The sequence below is a fragment of the Eleginops maclovinus genome, chromosome 7 (assembly GCF_036324505.1).
Source record: "Eleginops maclovinus isolate JMC-PN-2008 ecotype Puerto Natales chromosome 7, JC_Emac_rtc_rv5, whole genome shotgun sequence".
NCBI classification, from domain to species: Eukaryota; Metazoa; Chordata; class Actinopteri; order Perciformes; family Eleginopidae; genus Eleginops; species Eleginops maclovinus.
In genome coordinates, this window is record NC_086355.1 from 15,025,728 (window position 1) to 15,044,225 (window position 18,498).

Here is an 18,498-nt window from a genome sequence, read left to right on the forward strand (position 1 = left end):
GAATGTGGTACTTCGTTTATATAGTTATTGATGAGTCCAGCAGAGTTGCAGTCTGATAGTACTTACAATCACTTATATTCTAGGGAATAAAAAAGTGTCCAATCAGGTCAGGGCAAAAAAACACAAAATCTTATATTTTGGTGATGCTACCTTCACCATTTTGAAAGGTTATGAAGAAGGTTGTCACTGTAAGACATGACATTACCAATCATGCCAGATTAACACTTACTAAAACTTATGTTCTGTTCTGCATGCTCTTGCCTTATTTACAAGCTTTTATTTCAAACCCATTTCTATTTCTACCTGGAAGAAACAGGTGTCTACTGGAGTCAGAAAGATATCAAGCAAAACCACATTAGTTCTGTTTTGGTTTTTTTCCTTGAGGCTAAGACTACGAATTACAGAGTTGTTCATCACATACTATTATATAGGTAAACTGGGTCCAAACTTATTTTACTTTAAACATCAACACATTTAGCGCTAAACCATCCTCAAACAGCCGAAAACATTTCCCGAATGGGTCCACATCATGCGTAATGCTGCGTAACGTCGTGCGCAAAAGTGTAACTGCGTAAATTGTGTGTCCCCAGGTAAACTTCGACGCTCTCCCGCTTTGTTTTCATGTTGATTAAAGTTATGTGGCGTAAATAAACACGTTCTGGACTCAAGCCATTTACTCCATGTTTAGAGAGGACCCATCCACAGACACACCCCTTCCTTCTGCCGTCCAATCCTCCCACTGGGACAGCGTTAACGGGGGTCAATAGGGAAAATAGCCCCATATATATACGCCCCAGCGGTGACTTCTTGCTCCGAGTCCCCTCCAATCTTTGCTACACTCCTTGTGTTGTCATTCCAACCAGGAATTGTCTGTGTTTCAGGAACAGCGTACTTCTAATATCAGCTGAAATGGCACCCAAGAAGGACGTAAAGGCACCCGCCGCCGCCAAGAAGGCCGAACCTGCAAAGGCAGCTGCACCTGCACCAGCACCAGAGCCTGCCCCCGCACCTCCAGCACCTGCCGCTGTCGACCTGTCCGCCGTCAAGGTACAATCACCGTGAACGCATGAGTACTGCTGTAGGGAGGGATGGAAATAGGGTGATGCTCAGGAAGAGATGGGACTGGATTTATCCATTCACACTCATTAGAAAAGTAGACAGACTTCAGGATCCCAGGGGTATTATTGAAAGGGGCCTCAGTTTTTTTATTTTTTATTACGATTTTACTCATAAGGAACGGCCAATGTGAGAATATGAGAAGGCAACTGTGATAATAAAGGGGTCAATGTATCTTCAATGTGAATGCAAAATAATTGTTCATCAAAGCATATGTAGAGTTGCCAGTTGTGATGAAAACCTTAATTAAATGTGGGTTTTGTTTTAATACACACTAATTGTTATCTTGACATTACTGGCCAGGTAGAACATTATGAATGGGTGCACAGTCGACAGCTAGAGTAGCATCCTGTTTGAGGGACCACAGTTGATCAGATGACTAGAACCATGGATAGCTCACCATGGTTTAGACCCCGCCCCCGGCTCCCTGGATTGGACTAACCGCATAGTGACTAATGTGTGTTAGCCATGCAGGGAGACACCAAATGTGGACATGTTAATGTAGCCAAAGATGGACCTCCACAGATCGGGTGCCACTCTTGAAGCTAATTTGGGCAAAGAGACAAGTTAAATCCCAGTGTGTAGACCTGATTAATTAGTCTAGATTAAAGTAGAAGCCTGGGTTAGCTTGCCTTTTGAATAGAAGTGGTTGTGTTGTTGATTAAATGGCATGTCAATACGCTCGCAAGTGCCATACTAATGGGGTTGTTTTGTGTTGGCATCTAGATTGAATTTGGCGCAGACCAGATTGATGGTAAGTACATCTCAATTTACCTTTGATACCATGTGACACTACACACAAACCCTAAAAGTCATCCTCCTTTCAATAACGCTGAGAATAAAACAATAGTAATGTCCCTCCCTTATAGATGAACATTAGCTTAATGCTACCATGAAACAGACTTGTTACTAAGTCTTAAAGCGTTCATGACAGATGGTCGCATCAGTCATTTTTGTGTTTTGACATTCTTGACATTCCCTGGCTAAAACAAATAAAAACTAAAATGCCATGTCACAAATAATATATCCCCAATATGGTGGTCCTTTAAACAAAACATATGTTTTTGTCTGAATGCCTGTATGAAACCTTTTTTCATGTAATAGTGCAAACAAAAGTAGTGTATGGCGTATCCTCAAAACCCCCATTGATTGTGCTAATTGCTCCATTCAACAAGAGCAGGTAAAACCAAGTAGATTAACTTGTTTTTGGGTTAGGGTTTGGTTAGCTTTTTTACTGTATCACATAAAAACCACAACTGTGGAGAGCTTTGTGTAATAACCACAAATCAATTTAGCCATTACCTGTGTAATGATGAAAAGTGCTTCATGCCTACTGGCCAATTGTTGGTGGCATCTCAAACCATAGATTGTAGATATAATTAGTGAATTAAAGAAGTGGTTGGTAGGATGTACCAATAAAAGCATGATATAAAAATAACTAAAAAATATTATTAAGGTACGAATCCTGTCTGTCTGAGCGGCTGCCTGTTTCACCGCAGTCAGCATTCCCTACTTTTACTCAGCTCCCCCACTGAGAGCCTTGCCTTTAAAAGGAGGGGGCTCATATTCTCATCTATGTTTACCAATTCCAAGGTGGTCTTTTAAAAGGGCCTACAGCGCTGGGGGAGAGAGATAGAGACAGAGACAGAGAGAGAGAGAGAGAGAGAGAGAGAGAGAGAGAGAGAGAGAGAGAGAGAGAGAGATAGAGGCAGCTGCAATGGAAATAGTATGGGTGGTGACAGACCACGGCAGGAGCCAGTCAATAATACCACCACCTAAAGAGATGTTTTGCCCTTGTTATATGTTTCCATGGTCAGTACTGTACGCAGAAGAGTTGCCTACACCTGCTGGCATGCAACAGCCACGGCCTCGGTTATATCTGAAATGCAAACCACTGTATCCAATTGTAGAACAAACACATAAAACATACTACAGAAAAGGCAGATGTATATACAGCTCCGGAAAAAAAATAAGACACCAGAATACAATACAAAAAGTGCACTTAACTCAAAAACATACCTATAAATAGTAAAACCAAAGAATGGGATAAAGGTGCAGCTGAATAGATAAACATACCTTATGTTATTTGGGGGGAAAAACTAAAAACACGTAAATAACAAAGATATTGATTAGGGTTAGGCAGGTTTATGCATCTTAATGTGAAATGCTGCTAATAGAAATGTACAACCTGAAATATCTTGGTGCTCTTATCTCTGGCAACACCTATGGCGATAAGTAGTTACTGCAGGTGTGCGTTTGGATCCTTACAGTGTTGCCTGTTTGACATCAGTTAGTTTTTCTTTGTTGGTTCGGCCACAGCCAGCCTTTATTCGCACATAAGACCATAAAATCAAATAAATATCAAACAAAAAACAGTACATAAACAAGTAAGTTCACTGGCGAGTCTTTTGCCTAAGCTCTCCCTACCCTCTCTGATGAACCAACCACTGACCAATCAGCGCTTGTGATTTTCACCATAACGCCATAGACAAAAAGTAATATAATATTGAAGTGCAAGGGTGTGAATGCACCCTAAGGTGTAGTTATGTATGCACTCACTGCCGAACAACTCAAACACAAATCAGTTACTGAATATAAAAATGGTGATGATATCTTCTCCTCTCTGCAGACTACAGGGAGGCATTTGGTCTGTTCGACAGGGTGGGTGACAACAAGGTTGCTTTCAACCAGATCGCTGACATCATGCGCGCCCTGGGACAGAACCCCACCAACAAGGAGGTCGCCAAGCTGCTGGGAATGCCCTCTGCTGAAGGTAGATATACATTCAGTTTCATTTTTCACCCTTTCTCATAAGTTAAAGATTGTTGTGATGATGCCAGGGTTTTAAAGACTTCCAGTTTCGAAAATTCTTTGTTGATCATTTGATTTGTCCATTTTCTTTATTTTATTTTAGATAATTTCATGCTAAATAATAAAATGCAAGTATTGCTAGGTGAACTATTACATTATTATTTGGAGTAAATGACTTTAACCTTGTTCCTGATAATGAATGGATATCAGTGTACTTGTCATTACGAGCGGCACTTTGTAATACACTACGTTTAACCAATCAGTTGCTCAACACAACAATTTCCCAGTTTGGGATTAATAAAGTAGTTCTTATTTTATCATAGTGCAGAACTAATTAAGGCGATGTTTAAAGAGAGTGCAATGACAAGCATTGGCTCAGTTTTTATTCATCTCTGGAAGTCGTAGTGCTGCAAGGGTCATTTTTTTTTAGAGAAACATTTAAGTGGGTATTAGGTGAAAGAAATGATCTGTAGATGGAATTGGTAATGCCCAGTCCAATCAGCTCTAAATTAGGATTAAATACACAATCATTTTAGCTATCACAAAGGAAGCTACAAACTACAAAATGTTTGTGAGGTAATACTAACCATTGCATAATGGATTAGCAATAGCATACAAAATAAGTTTTATTGTATATATATATAAATCTTTATAGTTTTAAAATACCCATGATGCAGATCTGCCAAACAAATATAGAGGGGGCAACATGTTCACATTTGTACAAAGAGTAGACAGTAGACAGTAGGGTGGTGGTGGTGGTGTTGCCCATTGTCTCCAGCAGACCTGTGTAGGGAATAGTGGAAAAATCGTGCTTGTGCTGCAACTGCAACTTATGTAGTCGCCTTCCTGAATGCATTGTTGCTTCATACACCGTATGTCATAATAAAAAGAGAATTGTACCTTTGAAGTTTGTCTCTGATCTTGTCTGTGCAGACATGAGCTGCTGCAGGTGTAAATCTCTGTAACCTTTGAACCAAAATAGCAAAATGACGCTCACTCCTTACTTACTCACTGTGGCACGCTCAGAAATACCAAATGGGATTATAAAGGACAAATAAAGAAAGAAAAAACATGTCCCAAGTTTCACAGCACCTGAGGAGAGGTAGCACCTGTAGCAGAAAGGGGGAGTTGAATTATTGATGGTGAAAATGTGTTGACAAGGTGTTTGTTCATGCTGTGTCTTAAACCTGCCTGGGTTGTTCACCTCTGAATAGAAACGACTAATCTCTGTCTCTTTCCGTGCAGACATGACCGCCAAGAGAGTAGAATTCGAGGGCTTCCTCCCCATGTTCCAGACCGTCGTCAACAACCCAAACAAGGCAGGATTTGAGGACTACGTTGAGGGTCTGCGCGTCTTTGACAAGGAGGGCAACGGAACAGTGATGGGTGCTGAGCTGCGTATTGTTCTGTCAACACTGGGTGAGTCAAGGCCGTGAGCACCACTGTGTCTCTCCATGAATGTCTCTCAATATGTGTGCGTGTGTGTTATTAATCCTGGTTGTCCTTTGCCTCCCCCTATAGGAGAAAAGATGACTGAGGCTGAGATTGATGCTCTCATGTCAGGACAGGAGGACGAGAACGGTTGTGTCAACTACGAGGGTGAGCCGCAAATACCAACATTATGACGTATAATATAAATACAACAATCCTTTACATGGTTGTATCATTACTCAAAATATCTGTATCTGTATATTTTTTCTTTTTAAATCCACTCTCACTCATTCTCATCGATTTTCACTTTCGAAGTTCAGTTAACTTTAAGATTGTCAGTTTTTTTTTTTTTATCAAAATCTCCCTGATGATGTCATTATGGGAAAATATGCTGTTGAACTATATTATGGTAAATATAGGATCCAGCAACATTTGTTTTCAACTTAAAGTACTTAAAGTCATTAAATCTTTACTTTTCCTGCTTTGATCTTGTCCATTATTTAAGATAAATCTGTTTTATGATTCTCCTGGCATTTAAAATCCCAGAAATTTCCCTTTAAACACATACTTAATAATGTTGGTGTCAATTAGGACATTCAGCGAATCAAATGAAGTGAATTTTAAGTATTGTCTATGTTGCATAAACTAAACACATTTGAATGTACTCAATATCTCAACTAATCCTTTAACTGATTTTTTTTAAATAATGTACTTATTGTTCTCCTCACTCACTTATTTCCCCTCTCTTCTGTCCTGTGTGTGCTGCCCTGGTCTCCATCTGCAGCCTTTGTCAAGCACATCATGTCTGTGTAAGGACCCTGCCACTGCGCTGGTGAGCATCGTATATGTGCAGACCCCATGGTGTCGCGACATCTTCTCGCTGTTTCTTGTACCACCTGAGGAAGCAGGGGAAACAAAGGACTATGAGATGTCATTTCCTGAAGCCTTTTGTTTTGTTCTACACTTTTTTGTCCAACTGGTGCTTTTTTTGCTCTCCTCCTCCTCCTCCTCCTCCTCCTCCTCCTCCTCCTCCTCCTCCTCCTCCCACTACTCGGGAAGTCTTCCTTATTATCCCGAAAGATGTTTCTTTCCTCATATTCACCCAAGTCCCACTGTCTAATCAGGGATTTCTATCATCAACTGTTTCAAAGTGGAGCAGTCATGGAGGGGAAGGTGGGATAATGATGAACACCCCCTCCTGCCACTTACAGTCTACTGGCTGTCTATCTGCCAGTGTACGGACTGCTTTGGCCCAGGAATGGCCATCAAAATGAATCCAATCCTCACCCAACCCTTCCCCTAGGTCTTAACTTATTGTTTCCTCTGCCACAATAAACTTTTCACAAACACCCATTGTATTTCCAAATTTCTGACTCTACTAACTAGATGCAGATGCATGTGTAAGGAATAGTTATGAGAGTTAGATAAAAGATTGAAACCACTCTTAGGTCTGTCTGCCAGAAATGAAGCTACAGCTAATTGTGGATTAGCATAGAACATTTATTTCACTTTTAGTTGTTGTAATTTAACTAATCAATGAGTGTTGAGTGAGCCTTAGGGGTGATGGTAGATAGATATTGTATCACCTTTGGACGGAGGAGGGTCAGCTGTTTGCAGTCTTGCTGCCAAGAGAGACCTCAATCTTCTAATCTAATCCTCCACAAAAAATAAAGAAAATAAGAGTAATTCCAAATACAAACTCACTGAAATGTCAAAAGAAAACAATACTCCTGTATCACTTTTTCTCCTTTTTATTGTCATTAATTATTGTAATTGGTGTCATATCAACAAGAGAAAAACTGCGTACATCTACTTGACCTTTTAAATACATTTACAGTTGCTGTAGGGTGGAGCAGGAGGTGGGAAAGGGGCACACGGAGATGGTGTATGCAGAAAATACACAGAAGCAAACAAACAGTTGCAGCTGAGGGCAGATATTAGGCAGGAGGCAGGATATACCACAAATGGTGTCTGAAAAAGAAACTAGATCACCCAAACACTTTTATCCTAACAGATGTAACATGATACGAGTTCCCTCGGTCGCTTTATTTTTCTTCATGAATTGTCTTTTTAATGGATTTTTCAAAATATTTTTTCTTCCGCTTTCATCTCTCACGTACAGTATTGCAACAAAACATCCAGATACATTAGCGTACGTTGTAAAATGGCATGGGATCTGCACCAAACGTGCACACAGACAGATTTCAGAGTGGCTGTAACTTCTGCTCAATCTCGGGTCGCATTTGTAGCGTCATCCTCTGAGAACCAGACACCAGCCCGTCCTCATGGTGCAACCTCCACCTGCGTAGAAATGTCTGTACTGTTCATTCACGCAAGCTCAACCTCTGCAGCTAATCATTTTAGCTGTCGTTAGCGGAGTAATCTCCAGTTTACTAATGTTCTGATGTATGAACAGGCACCTATTAACTACTGAGCAGGTACACGTGTGTGATGCTCTTCAACAGGACTGAGATGCATTCCTCAGTAACACCAAACCAGCCGTCCAACATCGTCACCAAGCATTACACCGTAAACAACTAATAACTACAAAACATGAACTTGTTTAATCTTTATCCAATAATTGAGCAAATAACTTACTAAAATCATTTTTTTGGTTACAAAATACCCTCTTTTCATATTAGAATCAATACATGCTTGCCATAACATGACCTAGTTCTTGCCGTAATGCAATTTTACAGGTTTATTTTATAGCCATATTGTCATTCCTTTTAAAATGTTTTAGGACATGTGGATGGCAAAGAACTTTTATTTTTATACATTTTTCTATATATATTTGTTAAATATTATATATATTGGTGGACACGAATGACTTGCAGTAAGGATGCTTGGTTTGTTAGGGGGTTTGGCGTCCATGCACGTGAACTGAGCAAGAACAACGCGTGCTGCACGGTGTGCTGGCCACACTACTTCTTATTTAATGTAGAAAAAAAGGCTGTAACTTCTTAAAAACACTGATCCAGGACCAGTAAAGCAAAAGCCTGGTCCCCCACTTACCACTTAATGTAGGACCAGTGCTCACACTGAACTATTCTATGCAACATCATTCAAAAAGAGAGAGGCCAACATAATGAATCAGAAACAGCAAATATTTGTGAAATAAAGAAGACCAAAGTACAGTAGCTCCTAATTCGAGTCTCTACTTAAAGTTGAATAATGGATGTTGAAGTTGAGATGTTTAGAGGCTGTCGTCTAGCTGAAGTTGACTTCAGGGTGGCAGGAGTGGGCAGAAAAGTTTCTATGGATCGTGGTGAAGATGCCCGGGTTGCAGAGCAGACATCCAGAGATCCAGTGTTCACAAACCCTGCTTTGCCAGAGCCGCAGTGACGTCCTCAGCCAGCGTCGCTAACTGCGGAGACTCCAGCACGTTGAGGCTGCCGGAGGACGAGAGCTGGCTGTCCCGGTGGCGCTGCGGGGACACCAAGCCGGACAGGTCCGGCGACCGGACCACGATGTCAGCACCGTGGTCCACCCGGGCCTTGGCTTGGTCGCGAAACATCAGCTTCTGGCTCTCAATCTAACAGAGGCGGGTGGTGTGATATGAGATGTGGATGGGAAGGAAGAAATATATCATTTACGTAGAATGACTATTATTTTTGTATGTCTCTGCCAGCTTCAATAAGTAGCAGAACTACGCCTTTCTGTTCCAGACGTTACTCAGAGGGTTAAGCTTGTAGGCTATTCAGTGTTGCCTTCAGAGCTTAACTGACCGCAACATCATCTATTGATGGCGTTGTATGGCTATGTCTAGATGTGGCGAGCACCACAATCTCTCAAAATGTTAATTTCCTTTAAATCATGGATTGGGATTAGGAAACTGACACTCACCGGGAGACGGCTTCCACCAGGAGTGTGTTGAGCATTATCCAGGGAACCCACCTTTGCTTGGGCTTTGTCTTTGAAGTCCAACCTCACTGTTTCAATACGCACATGACCGCCCCCTTGGGAGAATAAAAGGAAGGGGTTAAATCGTTACAGATTATTGGCATGAAATATCGAAGGTGAAAGAAAAGTCCAGGTGGTTGGAGAGTTTGCTTGTACAAAACCTTGGTATGTTGAAACAGAGACCATTTGTTAAGTAAATGCCTAATGATGTCATGAAAGACCGCTTTAAAACTGAGTGCATAAAGGATATGAAATGGAAAGACCCAAAGAGACCAGCAGATGGAGCTGTGGGCTCTGAAAATCTGCACACACTGTCCTTTGGAATCCCTGGTGATAGGGCTCCTAAATCTTTTCGGTACTGTATTAAATATAGGTCTGCAGTGTTTTTGCATTGTTATTCCTTCCAACGGTAAAGATTTAAATAGCCAGACTCTTTGGCCTGTTTCCGGAGACATTATTTGAATCTACCACTTTTCTATCAATTAAAAAACCTGTTTTTCAACGGTTACCTGGCCGATGATGGATGTTGTCTAGTGAGCCACACTTGGAGGTCACGTGGCTCAGGTCTATCTTCTTGTTCTGTATCATCACCTTGAAGAAGCAAAGTCAGGAAAAGACTAGTCAGAGCTTACAGTGCACAAGAAGTTCATAAACTCCCACTGAGATTAAAAAGATCTCACATAGAATATCAAAATAGTATCTTCCCATTCTGAAATACAGAGGAAGATATAGAACACAGCGATATCTAATTTCACGTTATTATCAGGAAACATAATCATGGACGCACAAGAACATAAGACTGCTGTTTAATCAGAGGACTGTGTTCTGAAAAAAGATGCAGTTTGTTAACCAACCAAACCAAGACGGAATACAAGCTGTGCTGTTACTGTCTTCTTGAGATACATTTGTTGACACATTCAGAAAATCTGTCAATAATGGACAACAGTGAGTACAACAGTAAAGGAGAACAGTATCTATGGGACACATCCTTGGGACCGTTAGAGAAAACTACAGAGGGATATATAAGGAGGGAACCGGCTAAAGGAGCAGAGTTAACATACTTCAGAAACAGCAGGAAGAGATACACCACGTCCAGAGGTTATTCACCGCAACCTGCCTGTGGTCAGCTATCACTTCCAAGTCAACAATATAATTTTAGAGTTTGTCTTTTGTAACCAATGATTTTGGTCTCCTTCCTTGCAGCGCGTGAGAAGAAAATAATGTCAGTGAAAGTGTCTCACTTGTACTGATGCTGAACAGGGCAGATTGTTGATCACAATAAGAAAGCACAACACCGTGAGCACAAAGTCCACAATGCACCAGAGGCTGTTCATCTACCAGGAGTCCCCCCACAAAAATGCAGCACGAGAGATGATGTGAGGTTTGTGTCAACTGCAGGTTGGCCCGTCCCCCCAGCGATCGTATCTTCATGAAATCCATCAACTTCACTGATTAGTATAACTAGTGCTAGTATGATTTGAATTAAAGGTGTTTGTGTGGAACCTTGAAGGGGTGCCTCCACAGATCCTTGTCAATATAATTTCAGAAGGAAATGATACTATTGTCCTGAATGTAATCAAGTGCTGGGGGAGGAGACATCCTCTGTTCAAACTAAAATGTGTCACTGGACACAAACCACTTCCGGAGAATGCTATGTCAATCGAAAACAGTCAGGTAAACAGCACCTGCACTGCTGGCTGAATGAGTGAGGGGCTTAAAGGGAAATTCCATCTTTTAATATTTATTTCCAATCACTGTTGACGATAAATGTGATTAAAGCTATACAATCCCCAGTGTTTGCCATATTGACAGAGAAAGCTGAGTTTTCAACCTTCAATCTGTCATTCCTCATTGCGTCTAGCACTTCATTTCACTTAATTTAAAGCGACAGTTAAAAATATCTTTCTGCTTCCTGCTGGTACCCTGGGCATCAGAAACTTGCACGCAATGCATTTTGGTACATGAAGGCACTCAAACCGGATAATTTAGCTTTCTCTGTCAATATAGCACACACAGAGGGATTCACTGCTTTAATTGATGATATTGACCATCAACGCTGATTGGACATCCATATAAAAAGGTGTCATATTTTTCCTTTAACAACACTATGAAACACTGACAAACACAACAGAGAAATAACACTGACATGGGCACTGAGACAATGGTCTTGCGGCACAGGACTCACATTTCCACCTCTTGCCGAGTAGCCCCGCCTGTCCAAGGACCCACACCTAGACTGAACATGGCTATAGTCCAGCTTAACATTGGGGATGAGAACCTGTGGGCGGAGGCGAGCAGTGAGGTGGGAGAAGGCATGGGCTTTCTGGCACTTCATTTCATTCATGTCTTTCTGTTCTAGATATCTGATTTTGACTGTAACTGAGGCACCAATATTCGACCTGGAGGTTCCCCTATTGCTCTGGACAAACAGCTTCCATGGATACCATGAATCTAAACAGGCAAATTAGATTCATCTCACCACGCAGAATGAGCTTTGAGCTTTGACCTTTCGTGTCAGCCTGGTTTTTGTATTATTGGTTTCTATTACTCCTAAGGAGGATCCTCTTTAATCCAGGCCAACCTCCAACACACAATCCTACCTCCTTCAAGATACTGAATTCTATATAATGGCGTATAAGGGCTATTGTGGCCAAAGAAAAGGTTATTACAGCTCGAAGTGAGGTGGGTATTCGGAGAAAAATTAGCTTAAATCTTTAACACTTTCTGAGATCAATGTAGTGCATTTATATAAAATATTTAAAAAAAACATACACCTTCTTTGTGTGCAGAATATCATGATTTTACTTTTATGGTTTTTGCACATCCTCCACACATCTAAATTATCAGTTGAGGGGGTGAATATGATAAAACATGGGTGTGCTGCCTTGGTAATAGCTCTTACTGCAACGAGAGAAAGCAGGAGTGAGATGCAGACACAGCAGAGTTCCTACAGTACAGAACACTAACGATGAATACATTTACCCCGCAGCACGATTAAAGCAGCGGGAACAAGACTTACACACCACATACATATTCAATACATGTTGAGCAGAGAGCACTAAAGAGTTCTACAGGAGGAGAGGGAGACCATGAGGAGATACACTGGAGCGGACCAAAGGAAAACTTTAAAATGCTTTGAAATATTGTTACACCAAGTGTAACACCACAGAGTACAGATATGCCTCTCAAATATGAAGCTATTTATGTTGCTGTAAACTCAGACACATTTTAAGTTGGAAGCAAGGAAAGATAAAGGAAGAATGGAGGGCACATCCAGAATCCAACATTTGCCATGAAGAAAAGTAAAAAGCCATCACCAGGGAAGGCAAAATATTACATTTTAATGCATTTCACTTATTGGTAGACCAGCTACTAGTCTCTGGGAACATCCAAGATAGCAGCACCAAGACAGTGACAACTAACAACCAAACACAAGACTGTGTGTAGTGTTAAGTATGAAGTATTAAAGGATTGCACAGGAAACTAACCACAGGCCATTGAACCCGGTCCAATTAAAAGCCACAGTTGTTGGATGGCACTGCAAGTCACTCGCTGAGGGCATTGACGGCAACAGACATTTGCCAGCATATGGTTTTGGTCAGCTGGCTTGCTTTGACAGTAAGGCCTCTTTGGTGCCAGACTGTTGGTTTATTTTGGGTTTTATGGCACTGCTCTATCAGCAAGAAGGTGGCTAAAATCAGATTCTGTCAAACCAGCTGCTACGTTTATATTGGCTGAAATGTGTATTTCAGGAGGGTATAAGACTTAATAAAAAATGTAATTGTGACACTAAGCTTTAAAAGTGACTTTGGTTTAACAACACGCTAAGTGTGAACAGTGAGACAATGAACTACATATGACATCAAGAATTAAATATAGGAGTGTGCAGGGAAGAGACAAACTAAGGAGCTATGATAGAAGACCACAACGCTAACACTGTATTCAGATTTGCAAAGCCCAACAAGGCAATCTGCTGCATGTCTCTCAGTACGACAGAAATATACTGTAGGGACAATTCTGAATCAAACAGTCTTCAAACTTTGAGGGATCAAGAGGGGGAAAACCACTGGTAACGACTTAATAGTACATACATTGCCTCCACGGGGAGAGTGCTTCAGATTATCCTTGGAGCTGCATTTTGTCTCTATGTGAGTGTGGTCCGGCTTCTTGTTTAAAATATGACTCTATGGAGAAATACAGAGATAGTATGGGGCTCTTACATCGTGAAGGGGATTGAAAGCTTGTTTTACCACCACTGGAAAAAAGACTAAAGAGGAAACGGGCAAACAATGTATAAAAAAAGAGGAATGCCCTGTGTTGCTGACTAGAATTTACAATTAAAAAATGTTTTAAATCTTAAACTAGTTTGTTTACAAAAGTTGCATTGCTTAAGTTAATAAACCGGCTAGAAAATGTACGCCAGGTAAACTCTTTAACATGGAAAAATCTTTAGCATGGACATTCAGACTTTCCTAGTTCAAATACTATCACATATTCTTAAATTGTATTAATTCATAAATACAAGTTATCACGTGTTCATCAATTACATTTTAGAAGTATGTAAGTAATACTTGTGGGTGTGATCATATTCAAATTGACAATTTGTTACCTGCCTAAACATTTTAAAAGTAATAAGCATTTTATTTATAGATAAGTTCCTGAATTTAAAGATATAGGAACCTAAAAATAATTCTGTTTAACACACATATTGGAGTCATGTGTGGAGGCCTGATCCATCACACGTGCTATATGATACAACAACTGTCCCAACAGCTGCTGCTCTGTGAGGTGGACCCCATTAATTATTTAAAAATCAAATATCAACTAATCCGGCAAAAGAAAAATGTACAGAATTATTAATTGGTAAATGACTTTGGCTTTATTAAGCCTCATTAAAACGCACACTTAATCAACCAATAATTCTTTATTAAATGTATTAACTGTATTAAGTGATAAGGTTTTAAATTAAATTAGGCTTTTAATTATTTAAGTGGCAAATGCTAGCAAACACGCGGCGTCATAATTAACAGTGCTAAGGTGTACCAGCAGGTCTTTGGTCCAGGTCACACTGTGCGCCGCTGTCAGGCACAGAGTGAGGGAGATGAGGCGCAGCACTGACTTCCAGATCCAAGAGACCCTGTGTTTGGCCTCTGTGAGGATATTTTGCTCCGTGTTCTTCTATGAAGACAGTGAATGGAGAGGTCAGTGACTGGTTAGTGGCTGGGCAGAGGCCTGCAAAGGGTCGGGGGGGGATTTGAACTACTTTGACCACGGAGTCGCAAGGCCCTAATGAAGGTCAGGAGAGGAGTATCCTGCCGTCAGGTAACATCTGTGTTATGGGTAACTAAAGTCCACTGTGGCTGGAGACGATGATCTAAGATGTCCTCTAAGATGATCTTACATTTCACTACTTTCAAATGTTCTGCTGTCAAGGAAAACTCACTATGGGGGGGGGGGGGGGGGGTAACCAGCCCGCCATCCTTACACACTTCATCCAGAGGCATCAGTGTAGAGACTTGGGTGCATTATATCTCTGAAGTGTAGCATGGCTTGGTAACTCTTCGGGACTTTGCAGCTAAAATGGTCACATTATATAACTTGTAAACGGGTCCCACAATAACAATGTATTGAGAAATTTCCTCTTGTCATATTTCCAAATTAAATGAGTAGTTATTCATTCTGCTCTGAGGTGTTTTTGTCACAAATAGCCAAGTTTGGTTTTGTCTAGACACTCAGGACGACTGCTCTGACCACAGACTCACCCCTGTGTTTAGACGAAAGCTGCCAACACCATTTTGTGTCTGACAGGAGACGCCTACTGCCACCCAGGGGTGACACACACATGTGAACACACACATACACTGTAGTGCTGGGGGTAATGACATTGAATGTATTTTAGATTTAAAAAAAACATTCGGGAACAACTGCCACCAGAAAAATACCCCTGAATAAAATTTAAAAAATACAATGTTAATGTTTAAATATATATATAAAAAACATTTTAAAGTTCCAACTGTTAAGTACTATCTTTCAAATCCATGACAAGCTAAATAATTCCCCTAAAAGATAAGATGTTTTAAACCTGATCTGTGATTATGATATAATAATTGGATAAAGTGCTGCATGTATCTCATGAGGAGGTCAAGCTCTTACAGAACACCCTGTGTTGCAGGGAAGAGATGTAAAAAAGAAGGGACATAATTCCAGGTAAAGACAAGCACACACAATCAAATCTCCCCTCAAGTATTGGCCAACCACAGCCATTGACTGCAGCTAAAATGGAACTTGAACTACATATGCCGTCTAGGCAACCTCTCACAAATACTTACATTGCACCACATTACTACTTTTAGCTGCATTACAACACATAATCACACCATAATAAAATGTTATGTGGTGAGCTGTAGCCCTCCCTGCACTGCCTGCAACCTTATTTTAGCACGAGACACCTCCACTGCATGTTAGCAATAATACTGCATGCCATATTGCATAGTAACTGATTATGACCCAGCATGCATGCTTCCACAAAAGCTCTTCTCAGGCAGTTTCTCCTGCAGATGACAGGCAGGCGTTTGGAGCATGATCCCTCCCTGTTTTGTGGCTGACTGCACAGAGGGGCGTAGAACCTGGCAAGTCATAAAGATGTCAGCCAAACGCTTAGACTCCTAATCAGGTCATCAGTGGAGGCTTGTAAGAGCTGATGGCTACAGACAAACTGCAGTTTTTTCACTGTTCTTCCTGCTACAGAGCTAAGGCTGTATTTCATACTGGAACACGATAGTTGTCAAACTTTGGGGTAAACCCTGTGAATGCAGATTATGTGCAGGAGGGTGAAAACACGATTTGAAATGCAGATTTGTGTCAGCTGAAGAGCTGTTCTCAGTTCCCAGAGCTCAGGGTCGAAAAACCAAAGGGATCAATACTGCTCACAGCTCCGATAGTAGCTGAGAGGTCAAAGCCAGGTCCCTTTCTTTGAAATGTAGGGCCTCCTGTACAGTGCAGGTACATATTTGAATCATAAAGGCCTGTTATTTTTTCTTCAGATTTTACATATCTAAAAAAATCTCCACCTCAGTTCTTATCCTCAGGAATTTACTGATCTATGGATGGCAAAACCTTATGTGGAATATATGTAAATGTTTTATCTGAATGAAGCTGATGAATTCAGATAAATGAATTGAAATTGTATTTGCTTTCTAAGACAACTGCTTACTCTCGTGTAGATCCATCAGACACAGAGCAACAAGGAAAGCATGGAGACATGGGGTGTAAAAAAAAAAGTACGCTACACGCTTAAATCTATTCACATCTACTCTGTCAATATAGCAGGAGAAACCTCATCATGAACTCACTTGCTAGGGGCGGATGCTTGTAGTTTTATTACAGGGGCAATACTGGGAAACAAGCATCCTGACAGTTGAATCAAAACAAAGAATTGAAAGCAGCTACAACATTGGTGTTGTATATCAATGTAAAGTTATTATCTAAGGTAGAGCTTTTCAAAGAGTTTATAGAATTGTAATGGCTTGGAAACTTGGTGGAAACTTGGTGGAGACTGGCGAGTCAGCAGGATTTAAAGACTAACAGTGGAATGAGGTTACTAAGAGAATACAACAAGACAACGAAAGTGGAAAGGTAGGAGAGAGGGGGACATGGGAAATACTTGTATCAAGGTTGAAGAAAAGACATTAGACAATAACACTTCTATCAATTCTATCAAAGCATTAGAACATTGACAGATAACTAGGGTTTCAGATCAATGTTATATATTTGAATGTTTTTTCTATCCATAGTGTCAAGGCAAGTTTGTTTTCTGAGCTAATTTGCCACTTTAAGGTTCAAAAGCAGAATTAGGTGATGGTTTTGTAGGAGATAATCGCCAAGTTTCTTTGTATGCAGATATCACACAAAATGCGGGATTACATATTTTTAAATCAAGTATGTTATGGGTACTACCAATACTAATTACTTTCCCCACAGGAATAGGATTGCAACATTTCACAGATGAAATAAATTCACATCAAATAAAATAGGAGCTAAAGGTTTTGTGGGAAGTGAGGGAGAAGAGCGTCACCTGTCCTCCTTTGGGCTGGTATTTGATGTTCTCTGTGGAGCCGACCTTGGACTTGATGTTCTTGAAGTCCGGCAGAGGCTGGTTGATGATGCGGAGCTGTTTGGGCGTGGTAGCTGGGGACTTGGGTGGGGTGCGGACCACAGCAACCTTCCTCTCCCCGGAAATCAGGCTGAGGGAGCGCGGGGTCCTTGAGGATGATGAGTAGCTGGGAGGGGTTCCTGGGGTGATGGCTGTGGAGCCGGGGGTGCGAGGGGTGGAGTGGCCACTGCGAGCTGATCGGGAGCGCACTGAATCTGTGAATGATGGAGAGGAATATAGGGATGAAGGTAATAGATAAAGGTGCAGGGGAAACTATGGTAAAAATAAATTAACTTCAAGTGAGAAAGCAGAATGAAATCATTAGTTCATCAGATGCTGCGACTTCAAGCTTTTGAAAGTCACTTTTCAGAACACCAGATATACAGATTTCATGACACTGGAACATACTAAATTCATGTCTACGATTGAAATATTTTATCCATAAACAATTGAAGTCACTAGTTATTTTAGGTTAAACATAACAATCGAGCATCATAGTGACAGGAGTTTTAAGAATGCCTTCTACCTGTCATGCTAGGGGCCCGTCCTGTCCTGTGCTCCGCCCTCATCTCTGTTTGAAACGCTACAGGAGGCAGGAGAGGTTATTTAAGTGGAGGCTGAGTGTGAGAAATAAAGAAGTAACTGACAGCGTTGCATGCTCCAATTCATTCCTCTTGACCTGTATCAGTAAATAGAACATCAAGAAAAATCCCTGTGACAGAGTAACACAGAAATGGTTAAAGGGCCACTCGAGAGAAGAGGAGAATACTGATACAGAATCCTGTTGAATACTTAAACACTTATTAACCTATTACTTTCTATGAGAGTAGTAAATCCTACACAAGCCACCTAAATTTGTTAAATAGCTGCATAGATAATCAGAAAGAAACACAAATATTGACTTTTGGGGAGACTTGAGCTCTCTTTAGTCAAATGCAAGAAAAGAAAAACAATTATCAGCATTGATACAAAAACAGCTTTTATACTGGAAGAATCCTTTTGTTGGGATTTTACTGAAGGCTGTCACATCTTGATGTTGGTTTAATTTAATACCACCTGTACACCCAGACATTGTTCAGTAAGCT

General features: G+C 40.8%; 2 protein-coding genes across 5 annotated transcripts in view; one reads left to right on the forward strand and one right to left on the reverse strand.

The window, feature by feature from the left end:
- Positions 1-797: 797 nt before the first annotated feature.
- On the forward strand, positions 798-6,707 carry myl1 (myosin, light chain 1, alkali; skeletal, fast). The gene is made up of 6 exons (XM_063888510.1): positions 798-1,047; positions 1,843-1,870; positions 3,746-3,889; positions 5,173-5,346; positions 5,449-5,526; positions 6,143-6,707. The coding sequence occupies exons 1-6, from the start codon at positions 910-912 to the stop codon at positions 6,169-6,171; spliced, it is 591 nt and encodes a 196-aa protein (XP_063744580.1). The 5' UTR covers positions 798-909; the 3' UTR covers positions 6,172-6,707.
- A 404-nt stretch (positions 6,708-7,111) lies between these two features.
- The window catches only part of map2 (microtubule-associated protein 2), a 65,064-nt gene continuing 53,677 nt past the window's right edge, over positions 7,112-18,498 (reverse strand). For all 4 annotated transcript variants that reach the window (XM_063888006.1, XM_063888007.1, XM_063888008.1 and 1 more), the window contains 8 exons: positions 17,940-17,996; positions 17,336-17,628; positions 14,305-14,439; positions 13,353-13,445; positions 11,447-11,539; positions 9,771-9,852; positions 9,205-9,317; positions 7,112-8,893 (listed from right to left, as the gene is read on the reverse strand). In XM_063888006.1, the coding sequence (XP_063744076.1) occupies positions 8,672-8,893; positions 9,205-9,317; positions 9,771-9,852; positions 11,447-11,539; positions 13,353-13,445; positions 14,305-14,439; positions 17,336-17,628; positions 17,940-17,996 (1,088 nt within the window). In that variant the 3' untranslated portion in view covers positions 7,112-8,671. The remainder of the gene's footprint in view (positions 8,894-9,204; positions 9,318-9,770; positions 9,853-11,446; positions 11,540-13,352; positions 13,446-14,304; positions 14,440-17,335; positions 17,629-17,939; positions 17,997-18,498) is intronic.